This window comes from Trachurus japonicus, chromosome 3, assembly GCF_045865225.1.
Source record: "Trachurus japonicus isolate A0001 chromosome 3, Traja_1.0".
In the NCBI taxonomy this organism is placed as follows: Eukaryota; Metazoa; Chordata; class Actinopteri; order Carangiformes; family Carangidae; genus Trachurus; species Trachurus japonicus.
In genome coordinates, this window is record NC_140909.1 from 7,626,734 (window position 1) to 7,643,877 (window position 17,144).

General features: G+C 42.8%; 1 protein-coding gene across 1 annotated transcript; it reads left to right on the forward strand.

Annotated features, from left to right (window-relative positions):
- Positions 1 to 477: 477 nt before the first annotated feature.
- On the forward strand, positions 478 to 16,788 carry cmtm4 (CKLF-like MARVEL transmembrane domain containing 4). The gene is made up of 4 exons (XM_085806217.1): positions 478 to 1,329; positions 7,823 to 7,999; positions 13,616 to 13,714; positions 14,182 to 16,788. Exons 1-4 carry the CDS (start codon positions 1,144 to 1,146, stop codon positions 14,344 to 14,346), a joined length of 627 nt encoding a protein of 208 aa, XP_085662343.1. The 5' UTR covers positions 478 to 1,143; the 3' UTR covers positions 14,347 to 16,788.
- Positions 16,789 to 17,144: the final 356 nt, after the last annotated feature.

Here is a 17,144-nt window from a genome sequence, read left to right on the forward strand (position 1 = left end):
TGACACAGTTTAATGTTTGAGGAACTTGCTGGGATTACACAATAGCAAATCAGTCATTTTTTATGGTTGTATAGTGATAATAGACATTTTTACAGATAACACAGCTACATTTTATTATTTTTTTTAAACGTGCAGGGGGAAAAACTCCATATAAAGAACAACAGCCACAACTATAATCCTCTGGAGAATTGGGAAATAATTTCATCAGGCCTGCCTGGTTGGACACAACTTGCAGCCTGCAAATACAGAGTTTAGGCTACTCGTGTATGAGAAAGTAGAGCCATAAAACACACACAGACACACACCGACGCATGCAGCAGCAACAGGAGCAGCAGGAGCAGCAGCAGCAGCAGCAGCGGTCGGTCCTGTCTGTCGGCGTGGTTCCGGCTGGGTTGGTTTTGCCTGCTGTTTGGGAACAGTTAAAACGGGCGCAGAGCCTACACAAGAATGTGCAGTTTTCAGAGGGGCGGAGACAAACCCTGCCGTGCATCCACAGCTCAGGCAGCCTGCCTCACTGTTGGTCGCTCCAGAGACTGCTCTAATTAAGTTTACAATAGGGAACACTGTCGTCCTCTCTCTGCTCTTCTGTGGCCCACAATGGGTGGATGTTTTTCGGTGGCAGAGACGAGTCACGCAGCCCGGTAGGCATTTGTCTTTTTTTTTCTTTTTTCTTTTTTCCCCCCCGGTGCTGCTGCTGAACTAACCAGAACCGTCCATGGGCAAAGTGACACTGTGGGACTCGAACAAGTGACCCGCCTAACATAACATAGTTGTAAGTGCGGCTATTCGAGACAAGAAGAGAGCGACGCAACACTGTAACCAGGAGGCAGTAAGGGGCGCGCGCGCTTACATTTGGACGGATACGAAGCCGGATTTTCCACAGGGCTTATTAACGTCAACGAGCTCCGTTTCCCCCCGCGGGGAGGCGAGAAGAAGTGGACCGTCTGGTTGGTTTTCTCCATCCACTTCCACAGCCTGCATGGAACAAAGTGTGCTTTCTGTCACATAAACCCTGCACCGCGAGGTAGAAGGGTAGTAAGTCGGCGTGGGTTCGGCCTGTATGTCGTAACATTTCTGGCCGAAGAGTCCGCAGCTTCTCCCCCCACCACCACCAGCAGCACCACCACCACCACCGAAATCATCATGAGGACCACCGAGGAGACGGAGGGCTTTGACGGCGAGGCCTCCAACACTTCCATGATCTCCGGGGCCAGCAGTCCGTATCAGCCCACCACCGAGCCAGTCCACGCGAGGAACGTTTTGGGGGGGATTAGGTGCGACCTGGAGTATCTGAAGTCCTACTTTGGCATCCTGAAGGTGGTCGAAGTGGTAAGTTTGAGCCATGACTACACACACAAACACAAACACACTACTGGAAATGTTCACCATCATTTAAAAAAAAGTGCGTAAAACAAACTGTGACGCACTATTGGTGTTTAACATCCATCATGCACGAAAATAATACCAACCAGGCTGCAAACACTTCTCTTATTCAATGCTCCAACTCAACAAGTAGAAATCTACAGGAACATATTCTGCATATTAACACTTTATTGACTCATTATGTCCCTGGAATAGGAAACAGAAATGGAGCATACAGGTGTTTGGTTGCATCCCTGTCAGTTCATGATGGCATGAAGTTATGTGGGTCATGTTGCATGAGATCACACTCCTTTAATTCAGCCTCAACTTAGCAGTGGAGACTTTTATTTTGAAGGATGCATGTTGGCTCCACTCCAATGGTAAATTCTAGTGTTGTGAGCAACATAGTGAGCTTCTACATGTTTGTGATGAGCTTTTATTTCTTGATCTTGCTTTACTTTTCAGTGACTGTTTTCTGCTCTTCCACTCCCATATGTTAATCAGCTGTGAGTCTGTGGTAAGAGTAATACCTGCGTATTTGATTAGGTATTAGAACAATTTCCTTGTCAGGGCGTAGTGGTCACATTTTCGCTGTTGTTTTAAATCAATACACCTAAACCAGATGTCTGAACTGGGAGAAGAGGCAACAACTCCCCGAGCTCTGACAATTCACCAGCAGAGGAAATATCTATCAAGCCACAGCCATTTCTCTTCTTCTGGTGCCAAAAAAACTCAGACGCAGGCCTGCACACTGCACACACATACTGCATACACATGAGGCAGTGTGTCCACAACAGGAAAAAACATGGAATTGAGGAAACTAGCAATTAAGTCCAACAACATTTGTGGATAGAGCGAGCGGACTAAAAGTCTGAACTGCTTGAAGATAAGGCTGCACAGTTCTGACTTCAATGCTGTTTTTTTTCTTTCACTCTTGAAAAAAAAGTGGTGTTTGGAAAAAAAAAAGGCTGTGCATCTTGTGGGTGGCTGAGTGCACCACTGGCCTGAGAGAAGAGCACAGTCAGCTTGTTCTGTAGCACGCACCTGTGATGTTTACCTCTGTGGACGTGGGAAGTTGGGATAGGAAGACATCTGTCATCATAGGCGTGGGAGAAGTTTAGGAGCTTGCAGATACTAAGAAGATTTATATTCACAGTCTACGTTTGACCTGAAATGGTTTCAGAACAGTTACCACTGATGGCAACATCTGCAGAAAATAGTAATAGTAACACTGATATATCACAATATAACATGTAAAAACAGAAATAACAGCCATGCACAAGTTCTCAAACATGTTGCAGGTAAATATACCAGTTATCACATAGGAAAGGTAAACACAAGTGTGTAAGCACTATCTTAGCTCCTCTTACTAATCTTTTATTCACACTTTCTATTCACTTCAGTTTGTTTAGTGCTGATGTTGACTTAGTTGGAGGCGGTCATATCTCTTTCACCTACGAAGGCAGGACGAGTGAAAGTCAAGCAGGTTGACATCAGAGGAAGCCTGTGAGGCGCGCTGCCAGACTCTTAATAGTTTCACTGGCTTGCTTTGCATTCTCACTGCCCTGTCCTTCTCATTGACATGACCTTTTGTTGATTTTTTTTAAAAAGCTGATGTGGTGACGGTGCAAAAAAAAAAAAAAAAACTGACTGCATGCACAAGCACCTAATGTAGACACAGTTTCTGCTTAATCTGTAAACAGTGATGATGCCAAGGAAGGCTCTGTGCCTGTTGTTTAACTTAAAACACTGTGTTAGCAGAAAGTTGTCCCGTGGCTTGAAAGGGCAGCGGTCATGTGGCGTTAACAGGTCTCCTCGCAGAAATCAGTCATGTGGCATTAGCGTTAGCATCGGTGCAGAATGAGAAAAATAACACCCCGAATGCTGCTTTATAAAATAAAAGCTGCATGCAAAGCATTAATGGCCTTAAACGCCTCGCCTGCCACCTGTGTCTGTCTGTTCTTCTTATGGAGACGTTTACCTGCACATTTAGACCTTTTGTTTGCACCAAAGCAGTATTTACCAACCACTCTGTCATTTGCACCGACCCCTGTTTACTGAGAAAAGGCTTTGTTTTGCTCGGCAGAGATCAGGGTGCTATGTGCTAATAGACCTTTGTAGTCGTTTCACACCAGGGTATTAAAATGCATTTGCACCACCAGGCTTTTAAAGAGCCAGTCGGCTCGTCAGTCCTTTGGATGACTGGCTACACAGGCTGCTGCTGCTGCTGCTGTTGACCTCGCACCGATCGGACACAACCCCCAGTAGGATGTAATCTGATCGAGGTGTGTCCATCCCAGCAGCAGGTTTGTTCTTTGTCTCCTTTTCTGTGACTGGGTCAACAAAGTCCAACTGATATTCACCTCGTGGCCTCGTCTTCGCTGTCAGGAATCTGATCCCTCGTAGAGCCTGACAGTCCATCAGTCAAACTAACAAGAATTATACATTTTTTAGTAAACAACAGCTCTCCTTGTTTGTGTGTGAACTCGTGGTGTTTGAGTCTTTTTTTAAAACACTACTCTAACAAGTTGTAATTAAAATGTAAGGTAGTGTGTGTGTGTTTTTGTTCCTCTCTGGGTTAATGCTGTGTAATGATGTTACCAGGTGCTCCAAAATGTCAGCGAGCAACTTCCTACTCTGTGAGAGTCACCATATGCTGCGCTCTCTCCTCTGGTTGAAACATTACTTATTCTGTGTTTGTCTCCCCTACGAGCTCCGACGGGGGAGTTGTGCATACATGTGTTGTTTCCGCGTCCTCTGGGGTAAAATATAACTTCCATTCGGGGCTACATTTTCCATCACACGGATGACTGTGGGCCTGCTGCAGACGTTGCACTCTGCATCAAGTATCAACACCACTAGGAGGGCAGAATATAATGTTGCATAGTCTCTGTCTCTGCAGCGAGGCCCTCCATTTATTCTCTGTCCACAACAGATGGTGTATAAGAGGGTGCATCTGAGTCTAAGAGGCCTGTAAAGGCAACTAATAAAGTGCATAATCCTACAGATAAGGATGTGCATGCACACGGGAGAGAAAAGAGCAACACGATTGATGAACTTAGACACGCCGGATGAGCAGGTTGCGTAGGGTTGAAGGTTGACATGAAATCATTACTTGCCAGATTATCCAGTGTGGTGCTTTGTGATCCCCCCCCCCCGCCTGCTCCCGCGTGGCCGCCTGACACCTGCTGCACAGGGACTTTGAGGGGGAAAGCAATATGCTTTCTTCAAGAGACATGACATCATCCGTCAACCAAAGCAGCTCTCCATTCCTGTTTGGGTGTAACCGCTTTCGGTTGCATTACAGACACAGATGGACTGTTATCCAGCTCCACGCTCTAATGAGGCTGCAACAGCTGCACGGAATGAAAGTTGAGCAGTAATGATGGTCAGCCCGGTGGGTTTGTTCTCTCCTGTCTTTGTTTTAATGTGCCACAGGTAATGAGACTGCTGCCTGTGGTGTGAACACATTGCCTTGTGTTGGCTGGCTGTTTTCTGTGAGGTGATGACAAAGACTCTTCCATAAACAGGAGAGTTTCTGCACCCTTCCCTGTCAGAAACAATACACCCAGCTCATTAAACTGGATGAACAGGGTTTGCTAAATGCGAGGGGGAGGGGGGGGGGGGGGGGGGTAGGAAGAGTGTTTTGCAAATGAGACCGTTTGCTCTAATATGTATTTGTTTGTTTTTTTGCAGTAACAGGCGACTGAGCTGGGCTGCATTCAATTTAAATTCAGATTGGCTGAAAATCCATACCAGGTTTCACCAACAATCCCAGTGACAGGATTTAGAAAATTCTGAACAGGACAATTTAGAATCAGATGAGCTCTGTAATAAAAACAAGGTTCAGAGTTTTAGATGGAATCAAGTCGTAGAAACTCTACGACTGCAAAAGAGAAGTAAAGTCTTTTGATAAACAGTCACTTCTTGCTAAACCAGTCATCTGAAAAAATACCTTAAATCCCAAACAGGGACCAGAAAACAAGCAGAACAAGAACATAAATCATCAACAACACCTATGAGCTGCAACACTGGTTTCAGTTTGGCACTGTTCAAAGATGAACTTTGGTGATTTATGACCACTTTGCATATATTAGATACAGATTTTGCAGCATTACCCATTCATCTTTTATAAATGGAGCCTGAACACACACACACATTTGATATTATCTCTGCAGTATGAAGTCACATTGTTTTTTCTCAGCTGGCACGTCCCATTTCTGTTTTGTATCATCCACTGTGTTCAGATCGTTTTCATCTTCTCTCTTCCCATGTGAATGACTGTAAATTACACATAAAACAGTCACTAATGTTCTTCCCTCTCTCACTGCTCACCAACACCTGTGCTATTCCCTTGAGTTTGTCGCATGGTGACATCACAAGACACGGATTTAACATTGTGGATGTTGCTGTTAGCTTGCCTGTGAATGATGTCATCCAAAATCAGGCTTCAGTCTCTGTAGCCGGGGACAACAACCCCAGGTTCGTCTTTAAGATGACAATCAGTATCACCGGAGAGCAAATCATTTCCTTTCTGGATCTGTGAGGCATTCGCTGTCTGGCTGTTAGAATAAAAGCTGCTAATAAAGCAGGACACACTGGACTGATCAGGTTATGAAGAAAAAACATTGATTATTGGAGTTTATTGGAAACTTTAAATAGCTTTTCACTGCTTTCATTGGTTTCTGTATCCTCTGTATTATTAGGTAAAAGAGACGGTGAGCTCGACAGGAACCGGAACGAATACATTCTGTATGTTATTTGTTTTTTCTCACATTCCCCGTGGCTTGAGAGGAATCATCGTGTCAACAAAATTTTTCTCTCAATCTCTCCCACTCAGGCTGCGATTACGTACCATTTGTTGTTCTTTGCGTCTGTTGTGCCGGCCTCCTAAGTTGGTCACGATACATTAGATTTACTTTGCATGAAATTACACCAGCAGAGATGTCATGCAACCTTTGGAGACCTTTTGCAAACGAAGGAGAAAGACAAACTTTCACGTCGTTCACATGGCTCAAGCAAATCTTGCCGTTTGCATGAAAGGTTGTTAATCCCGTGGAATCAAACAAGTGTAGAGAGAAAAAGACCAAAGGCGCTGCACAAGTAGCTACATAATGAGTCTGACACAAAGAGTGAAAAAACTTCATGAAACTGGGCTATTGGTTGTTTTGCAATTTGGAAAAGCTGAAATTGTTGCCGTGCAATTTAACCTACAATCACTCCTTAAAGGGATAGTTCAACATTTTGGCAAATTGGCCCATTGCCATAATCCCTATAGTCATAGCAGTAGGTTCGTTATCTTTAATTGTCGGTGCAAGCTATTTTGAGAACAGCGGAGCAGAGCCACGAGCTGCTCAGAGCTACGCTACGGAGGCTCATGGGATTTCTTGGTTTCCTTCATCAAACTCATCAAGTACACAATCCAACAACTCCAAAACACTCTGGTGGACAAGTTGTGACCTGCACATTCACCACGCTATGAGATAATAACAGAATGTTACGAGACAGAGTTGTTTTAGAGGCAAATGCAGAGACTGCTTGATGAAAAACTGCCCCCGACGGGAACGCATCAGCTGTTTTGCATGAATTTACCTTTAAAACAACTCTGTCTGGTAACGTTCTGTTATTATCTCATAGCGTGGTGAATGTGCAGGTCACAACTTGTCCACCAGAGCGTTGTGGAGTTGTTGGATTGTGTACTTGATGAGTTAGATGAGGGAAACTAAGAAATCCCATGAGCCTCCGTAGCGTAGCTCTGAGCAGCTCGCGGCTCTGCTCCGCCGTTCTAAAAATAGCTTGCACCGACAATTAAAGGTAACCAACCTACTGCTATGGCTATAGCGATTATGGCAATGGGCCAATTTGCCAAAATGTTGAACTATCCCTTTAACTCAAACCTACTTTTATACATTGAACTACATCAGAGTTTAATGCAAAATATAAATGATCCCAGCACTGGTTTGACCGAGCAGATCTGGTCTTAACTGGTTCTGAATTCAGCTGCTTCAGGTCGGTTATATGTCGCAGCAGTAAAGCAATGGTTCTGTTATGTCTCCGGGGTTTTTGGACAGCTCCGAGCCAATCGGTAATCTGTGTGTGGTTTAGTCGGGGTCTAGATGGCAGAAGAACACCTAAATAGCAGAATTCTTCCCATACTGTGGTTTGTTGATGGATGTTGGCTGGAGGGCAGGCATCATGCACAGACCGCCAGGAGTGGAGCTTATGGCCTCTGGTCTATTCATAGGACAATCACTTCATCATCTGGAAAGTTTGGAATTTCAACACTAACAAACACTCACATAAAGTTACAGAAATGGCTTGACCTGCAGTACCCTTCATGCATAAGAGCGCTTTAACTTTTATATCATCTGCAGTGTTTTCCTGGCATACCTGAATACAGTGCAGTCAATATATCCTTCATCTTCTCCCACTCAACTCGTGTTAACTCTGTCGTTTTCAGGTCCTGTCGCTCATCGGATTCATCTGCATAGAGACCATCATGATGTGTTCTCCCTGCGGAGGGGTCTACTTCTTTGAGTTCGTCAGCTGCAGTGCCTTCGTGGTGACGGGGGTCCTCCTCCTGATCTTCAGTCTCAACCTGCACACCAAGGTGCCCCACGTCAACTGGAGCCTCACGGTACGTTCAGGGAGACGTAAAAACACCATGCATGATGAGAGGGGAAATAATCTTCCTGCACCAGGCAGCTGTGGCGCTTGTGTGTCTTTTTTTATTTGGGTTAATAGTTAACAGACATAAGTGTGTTGTTGTCGCCCTGTTTGTGCTCGTGACTCTGGCCTTTATTTCTCAAACGTAACTTTGTATTGTGCACTGAGCTCTGCATGGACCCCTGTCCTATTTAGTAGCAGGGTAACGCCCAGTATAAACTAATTATGTAAGATAATGGCAAAACTGTGAGGCTACAGCGAGCGAGGAACTGAGAGCGCACAGTTTCAGCGATATGCATTGTCAGCTCTAAGCAAATGAGCTAGTGGGTGTTCTCCAGCAGATACTGGTTGCCTTTCAGAATTTGCCTACATACACACACTGGCGCGTTCTGAGCTGCGGCCAAGTATCTTTTACAGAGGAGTGAAAAAAAAAGGAAAAAAAAGGTCTTTAACTGTATTTCCAGGGGCCACACAGCTTACAGCAACACACGTCGTAGTAAAGCAGTGGATGTTAAACCAGATGTCCAAATCCAACCATGGCTATCAGATTGCTTTATGGTACAGTATTCCACCTCAAACATGAAGAGAGGGGTGTGTCTTTGGCTTCCACTTTTGGCAGAAAGACACCGAATGAAAGATTTTTACAGTCTCGCAGAGGCCAGAGGCAATTTAAGAGTGCTGATCTAGGAACTTTTACCAGATACCTGTGACCATGTATGATGTAAAATCCTCCTGTTGGTTCTTCTCCGAGACGTTCTGTTACTTTTCACCTGAGGCCTGCTGGCTTTTCTCTAGTGAGCTGAGCTCTGACCAGTTAATTATTTTTCCACTCAGGTGATTAATAGTTGTAGAAGGTAATGAACATGTATGGTGTGCAGTAGAGGCTGCTCTTCAGAGAAAGTTAGACTGTAGTTGTCGGTGGTTTGGCTCATGGGTTTTGCAGGAAATAGTGGTGTTAAAGCACAAGATGTGAAAATTAAAAGACTCAAAAACCTTCTTCTGTGTGTGTTTGGTAGAGCAGGAAGATTTCACAGTCTCTGCCTCTGAAGTGTAGAAGGTAACAAGCCCACGGTGCTGGGTTGCAGGCTCGACCCCACGCTGTTTATGTCTATCAAGTTCAAAGCTGCTCCAGTCAAATTGGCCCCCGGGGAATTTCGCCATGAGTAAGCATTTCCAAGTGTTAACCAGCTGTTAACCCTTTTACTGCCTCAGATTATCAACGCAAAACCTGTGGGCGGACGTTGGCACCGCTCATCTGTGGAGTGGGTTGTTTTATAAAGTGATAAGAGCGTCTGAGGAGGGAGGCTGGGATTGGACAACTACGTTTCTGTCTCCTCTGATTCATTCACTATGACGACCCTGGCAGCACAGAAAAAGAAACAAGTCCAAATCCCTCTCCCACACCCCCGGTCTTGGTCTTGGGACCTCGCTGTAAAGATTTGGTGACTTCCAGTGATTAGGTTGAACTTCAGGGTCCAGTTTGCATGAATAGACTTGTTTTGAACCAACCGAGAGACGGATGAAAGCAGACCAGACGTTGCATTGTTTTCCTAATTCTCACAGCCAAATAACTGTCGGCCATGCTCAGAGGTTCCTGGGCAGAAATGGGGCGACCCTGAGGACACACACACACTTGGCAGAAACTTCCCAGCCTAAATAGGGGGAGGGTGGTAGAGACGTTAAAGGGATAGTTCATCATCTTGGCAAATTGGCCCATTGCCATAATCCCTATAGTCTTAGCAGTAGGTTTGTTACCTTTAATTGTCGGTGCAAGCTATTTTTAGAACGGTGGAGCAGAGCCGTGAGCTGCTCAGTGCTACGCTACGGAGGCTAATGGGATTTCTTGGTTTCCCTCATCAAACTCATCAAATACACAATCCAACAACTCCAAAACGCTCTGGTGGACAAGTTGTGACCTGCACATTCACCACGCTATGAGATAATAACAGAACGTTACCAGACAGAGTTGTTTTAGAGGTAAATTCATGCAAAACCGCTGATGCGCGTTCCTGTCGCGGGCAGTTTTTCATCAAGCAGTCTCTGTATTTGCCTCTATAACAACTCTGTCTGGTAACGTTGTGTTATTATCTCATAGCGTGGTGAATGTGCAGCTCACAACTTGTCCACCAGAGCGTTTTGGAGTTGTTGGATTGTGTTTGATGAGTTTGATGAGGGAAACCAAGAAATCCCATTAGCCTCCGTAGCGTAGCTCTGAGCAGCTCGCGGCTCTGCTCCGCCATTCTAAAAATAGCTTGCACCGACAATTAAAGGTAACGAACTACTCCAAAGACTATAGGGATTATGGCAATTTGCCAAAATGTTGAACTATCCCTTTAATGTAGTTACTCTCAACAAGAAAAGCAACTGTATGTGTGCCCTACCAGTGTGACTAATGCATGAATAGGATACTTGTATCTGTCTGTTTATGTCACAGAAATATCTAAACTTTATGTCTGTGGAAGTTGTTAGAAGTCACAGATAAGATAAAAGTCACCAGGACTATACTTCCTCACTGTTAATGCTGGAGGGAGAAGTGGTGTGATGTTTCTCTCAGTCATGTGACCAGCCTATGAGGAGAAGGAGGAGATCATAAATAATTCATATTTAAATAATAGGTCCGTATTGTTTGGATCTCTATTACAGCCTTATTCCAGCACCAAAGTATCTGTTTAGGGCCGTGCATGTAAATATCACTTCACAAATGTCATAATATTATCTGCAAAGGATTATGGGTTTTGATGGGTTTCAACAGAATTTACAACCTGAATCTCCAGTTCCAATATGTCGCCTGTATGCACGGTTTCAATGCATGTGTATGTTAATCCATCCTTCTCTCTCTGACCCCATTTTATTCTGCAGAAAACGACCTACATCTCTTTGCTGAATCCATCCACACTCTCACACAGACACACACATCACATCTGAGGGCTGCGGTTATTATTAGCTATAGTCATTAATCTATCATCAGTTCAGACCAGAGACCACTTTACTCATCTTGTATTTACTTTATCTGCAAGTGGAATCCAATAAAAGCTTTCCTTGGTTTTGACAGCTGAAATCTGCCACCCAAGAAGCAAAAGACATGAAATACTCGCCTACTATCTTTATTTGTCTTTTCAGAAAGAATCAGGAATAGAGATGGAAGCCAGATAGGACTTTCTGCTTTTCTTTTTTTAAATTCTTGCAGGAAGCTTTCAGGTCCTGTGTGATGTGATGCAACTGTCAAGAGCTCAGATTCATAATTAGGATTCTGCTGCTTCCTGCAGAGTTTCCATAGATGAAGCCTCCTGAGTATTTATAGCAGAGAGAGCACAAGAGAAATATACTGTAGCACGACACATAGTAACACATAGTGTTGTGTGTTTGTAAACCACCAACAGCCATTACAGAAGAAGCAGAACTCAGAAATATAAACCTAAAATAGAAATGACTCTATTCTAGGCTCCCTCTTTAGGGGAACTTAAATTTACAGTCAGAAAAAATCATATTAGTCTAAATCATACAGAACTATGTTCACATGCAGAGACTTTGCTTATACGCTCCTGTTAGAAAATAATCAAATGTCATCATTTTTGAGATTCTTAAAATGAGTTCTGCAGATAGAGCCAGGAGCTTTTGTGCTTTGAAACAATGTATAGTTTGACTGATGATCCAGTTGGGTGCCATCCCAGATCCTGTGGCCTGTGTTGTCATGGAGCTGCATAGAGGAGAGACGTACATAAAACACATGTATAATGTTCCAAGAATGAACTTAACTTATTTTTATATTTTTTAAAGGTTACTGTTTTTGTTCAGTCCTCTAAAGTCAGCAGAGAGAGAGAGAGAGCAGATTGTAAAACAACGATAGGAGCCAATAACAAGCCGGAGAGCCAGTGGTTTGGTCCGGTCTGAGCTCGTGTTATTTAAGGTTTTACAGAGCGCCGGCCCGGTTGGAACAGGGACGAGTCGACTGAAGAGACTTGAAGGAAAGACAGAGAGAGACAGAGAGAGACAGAGAGGGCACATGAGAACAGGACACACACTCCCTGTTTAACCAGTTGGACGAGATTGACGACTGTGTGTGTGTGTGATGCCAGCATTGTTTGCAGTGTATGCAGGAGATGTACGTTAAGGTGTGTGTGAGTGTGATGGAGAGGGTTATAATTATGACACTGTTTTTAACTGGACCCAGAGTCTGTATTAATAATAAATTATCTATCTATATATCTATCTATCTATCTATCTATCTATCTATCTATCTATCTATCTATCTATCTATCTATCTATCTATCTATCTATCTATCTATCATCTATCTATCTATCTATCTATCTATCTATCTATCTATCTATCTATCTATCTATCTATCTATCTATCTATCTATCTATCTATCTATCTATCTATCTATCTATCTATCTATCTATCTATCTATCTATCTATCTATCTATCTATCTATCTTATTACCCATGCCAGTGTGGTGTGGTGTGATCTTCAGGTTTTATATCCGTGTGTTACTGATTAAGCCTCAGCACCAGCGACACATTATCACAGTGTGTTTATGCCCCGCTGAGTTCTCTGTGTGTGTGTGTGTGTGTGTGTCTCAGCGTTGGCGACATGGCCTTTGTATGAGCCTTGTGTGTCATATGAGAGACCACGTCTGCCATGATTACAGTCACGAGGGCCCGTGCCCCCGTCATGCTGGGAACCTTCGATATTAACCCTTTACTGCCTGTCTGAGCCGCTGAAACAGGAGAGTAAAAAAAAAAAACACATCAAAGTAAGGTTTCTCTTTCATTCTCACTCTGTAAAAGTGAGTCATGTATGTGTGTGTAGAAGGTGCACACGTGTGTTTGTGTGTAACATGAGGTGTTGGTAGTTTTAAAGTCCTGCTCTTCTGGGACTCTCTCACAGAGACGAACCCGTGTCGTCTCCACTGTACTGTACACTGTGGAACAAAGGATTCACTTTGTCCTTGAATTTCAGATTTTTATAATGACTTTTATAATTTCAGTCATGTGCTTTTGGGGTAACAAACATCTGCTTTTCCTCTCTGCTCTGAGGAAAAACATCTTTTGTGGGTTGGAAATGACAATGTAAAATGCAGGAGGCAGCTGTCACAGCATTGTTTCTTTTCTTTTTTTTAGTGTATTAAACAGAGAGTGTTGTGTTTTGTGAAGAGACATTTTGGTAACACTTTATAATAACTATTAAGCATTAATGAATCAGGAATAAATACTGAATTCTTCATTTATAACACATGCATACTCATTACTATGTAGATTATACATACAGTGAGTGCTTATCGAGGATGAGTAAAACATTTTTAACTGTGTTTATAAACTACAGACTAATGAGTATTCATGTGTTATAAATTAAGAATTCAGTATTTAAAGATTAACCAATGCTTTTTGTATCTTACAATTAGATGCATGGATTTGTGATGTGTACTGTATGTGTGTATAACCTGAAGATGATCAAAACCTGCATTGAGAACTTCTTACAGACTGAATCCTACTCATGTCAGTAAACTCAGTAAATATTCTCCCTTATGGGTATTCATGCAATGGAATAACACAATAATGAACTACTATTGTTTGTGTCTTCCTGCAGGACCTGGTCAACACTGCTGCCAGCACCTTCTTCTTCTTCCTGTCCTCTCTGGTGCTGGCCTGCATCAACCACAAAACTGAAGCAGAAATAGCAGCAGTGGTGAGTAGACGATCCAACCTGCCTGTGTTTGTCTGTTGGTTCCAGTTAGAGCGAAGCAAACACAGCAGACGTCTGTAGACCGCTTTCCTCATGTTAGTCATTTAGTGACCTATCAATGATGCATGCATGTGGATAAGCAGATGTTCGTGCTTTTATTCTGAACTAAACTGAATTATCTGACCACTGTTGCTTCCTGTCCGCTTCAGTCGCTCAGATTTGTAATCAATATGTCGGGTCATGCACTGTAAAACATGCGCTCTCAGTCTACACAGTAATAAATCTGTGCTGTGCTGCTTTTCATGTGATGTTGATTAAATCTATAACTTAAATCAAGCTTACACTGATGCAGTTTACAGAGAGAGAGAGATGTTCCAGGAACTAATTGTCCATGCAAGCATGTGATTTCTTTTATTTCCCATTCCATTTGAAATGTCGTTAATCTCCTTCCTGCTTCCTCTTCTGTGCAGATCTTTGGTTTCCTGGTGACCGCCGTGTACGGAGTCAACACCTTCCTCGCCGTACGGAGGTGGCGTCTCGGCAGCGGGTGTCAGGGCGCGCCTCAGACCAGCGAGTACATGCGAGCGCGCACGGCATCTCGTGGAGAGATGGAGGCGCGACCCGAGCTTGCGTGAGCGCCGGTCGGCCGGCCGACGGGTCAGAGAGACTGAGGGGAACGGCCACACTGCCGGCAGCTGACCGAGACGAACACTGCTCTGCCCTCAGTGCGATAATTCAGTTAAAGTCGTGGGCAGAGCTCCGACTCAACGCTGGTCACACCCCTGTGCTGTGCTTTCTGTTCAGACACTCAGCTGCAGTGCATCTTCTTCTTTTTTTAACAGCCACAGTTGGACCTGGGTGGGTTTGTTCATCAGGCCTCCTGGCTGCGGTTACACAAAAAAGAGTCTCGGGATTGGACAGTGATTTCTGCATCTCTCTCTTTTCACCCACATATCTTTATAAAACAGTTTGAAGAAATAATTCTGCAACGAGCCAAAAAAGGCTGCGGTTGTTCATCAGATCCTGCTCTGACGAAGGTGTTGACTTGTGTGTTTCACTGTGAATGAAGTCAAGCGAAAGAAGGTCAGCTTTTGTACAGTTTACTTATCACATGCAGCTCTCTGTGAAGTCCGTGGTCATGACATGCTATCGCGGATCCAGGAGGATCCACTCAGCTTTATGTTTCTACCTGTGAGCGAGGCTGACTTTGGATGTTTTTAATCTGGAGATGACACACGCTAACACAAGAGTTTGTTTTCCACTAACTTTTAATGCCTTTTATCACGTGACCTTTAGCCGATATTAAGACCATTGCCATCAGCTACCATACAGTAACAGGACAGGACAGAACAAAACAGCAAAATATCTCAATATGAGTTAGAAAGATTCATTCCTTGCAACATCAACACGTAAAATGGTTGTGGCACAATTAAGAGACCAAAGTACAAATTCATATCACTTCATTCCATGTCTAATTATACAAATATAGTATATATATATATGATATCCTCACTTGCATTCCAAAAATTTGAGGTCTGTGTTTGGTCGACACTGTGAGCTAGACTATAAGGTAATTCATATCTTGTTATATTTGCACATATCAGAGGCTTTAGGTAACTAACGGTGACGGTACGACAGTGAGACTCACATTGAAACAATCGAAACATCAGTAGGTGACCTGGTCAAGATCAATGCCCTTAGCCTAAACACTATCTCAGGTATTGACACACTCCTCCATTCACTAGTTATGTATGTATAAAAAAAGAAAGAAATGAAATCACAGGGTGCCTCAACCTGAACGCTGTATTTCTTAATGCCTTCCCTAGTTGTTAGACCTGATGGGATTATCATAGAAAATGGAATTAACCGATTAACTATAAGTTAAGTGGAAATGAATAAAAAAAAGAGTCAAATTAAAGTAGACGTAAGGTACATTTAGCACTGTTGTTGTTGTGAAAGCTTTCACTCTTGTATTCAGTTGGATTATGTATCTACAGTATATTATCACACACTTCATGTATGATGAATTCTCGCATCATTCCACATTGCAGGCGTCATAGAGCTCATACACAGGCGGACAGGAGGCTTCATCCAAATCCTCACATCATATTTTGCTTTTTCCGGACGAAGGAAGGAAGAACATTTTACATTTTTTGGCCTCTTCCATCGTTCTGGTTTATTGAATCAACACCACAGAGGAGCTGTCTGTGTTTCCTTTGTTGTTTCAGATCACTTTGTGTCTGTAAGGGTTCGGGGCGTTCAGGGTCCACATCGACTCTACGGCTCCATCTCCTGGATTTTCCTCCAGAATGTTTTCATTGCAACTTCATTCAGTGTGTGTGGTTACACCCAAGTGGCTACAGTGTGGTGGTGTGTATTCAGCTGTAGAGGAAAATACAAACTGTATGGCTTCTTAAACAGCCTTAGAAGTTTCCACACTATACAGTATGTTTGATTAATCAGGCTTTTCTCATGTTTTTTTTTTTTGTTTAGTTTTTTTATTTTAAGTAACTTATATCATGTTCTACTGCTATCGGTTTGGTGACTGACGTAATTGTATGAGACAATCAATCACATTTGTATTTATGTCTATGTGACTTACATTGATGGATTTGTTTTTGAGTGACACTATAACAATCTTCACTTGAACATTTGTACAGCAACAAGTGCAAGTGCATTATGCTATTTGATAATATAAAAACTGACCATCAATTTCTTTTCTTTTTTGTTTCCAAAACGAGCTGCAGCTTTCTCTATGTACAATTATTATGCTACAGTATGTTACGAAGAATTTGTATTTATGAAAAAGATGAGAAGATTTTTCTTTTCTTTTTTCCAGCTGTGGTTTCCAGATGTGTGTGTTATAAATAGTGTAACAAGATCAGTGAGACTGAATGAAGTTAGAGGTGACATGCTCTTCTGTTTCCTCCTAATTCTGTGTGCTTTGTTAATGATCACAACATGCTCTGTCCCGCACAGCATGGAGCCGTACTTCGTATTTTTGTATTTAAAACATTCTCAATAGGCTTCACATCAGTTTATAGTGACAATTTAAAAATAAAGTGATTTGGACATTATTGAAAACAACTTTTTTTTATTCAGACCTTTTTTTTTCTTTGCACAAAAGACAAACAGGCAAAACGGTATAAAAACCTACAATGCTTAAGTAAAGGGCCTTATTTAGTAAGCACATCAAATGGGTGAACACCAGATAAAGTCGAGGGATGATATCTGTCCTATAGGAAATATAAACATTTTTAAAGCCAATTTGAATGAAGCTTATATGGCTTGTCTTCTTAGTTCATGAAAAGTTACTGAGATAAAGCCTTTACAGACTGATGAGCATCAGTCAAAGCTGGGTCAGTGAACCTTTTCTCAATTTATTAATACAGACCTTTGCATATTTCTACATTACATAAAAACCATGTAATCA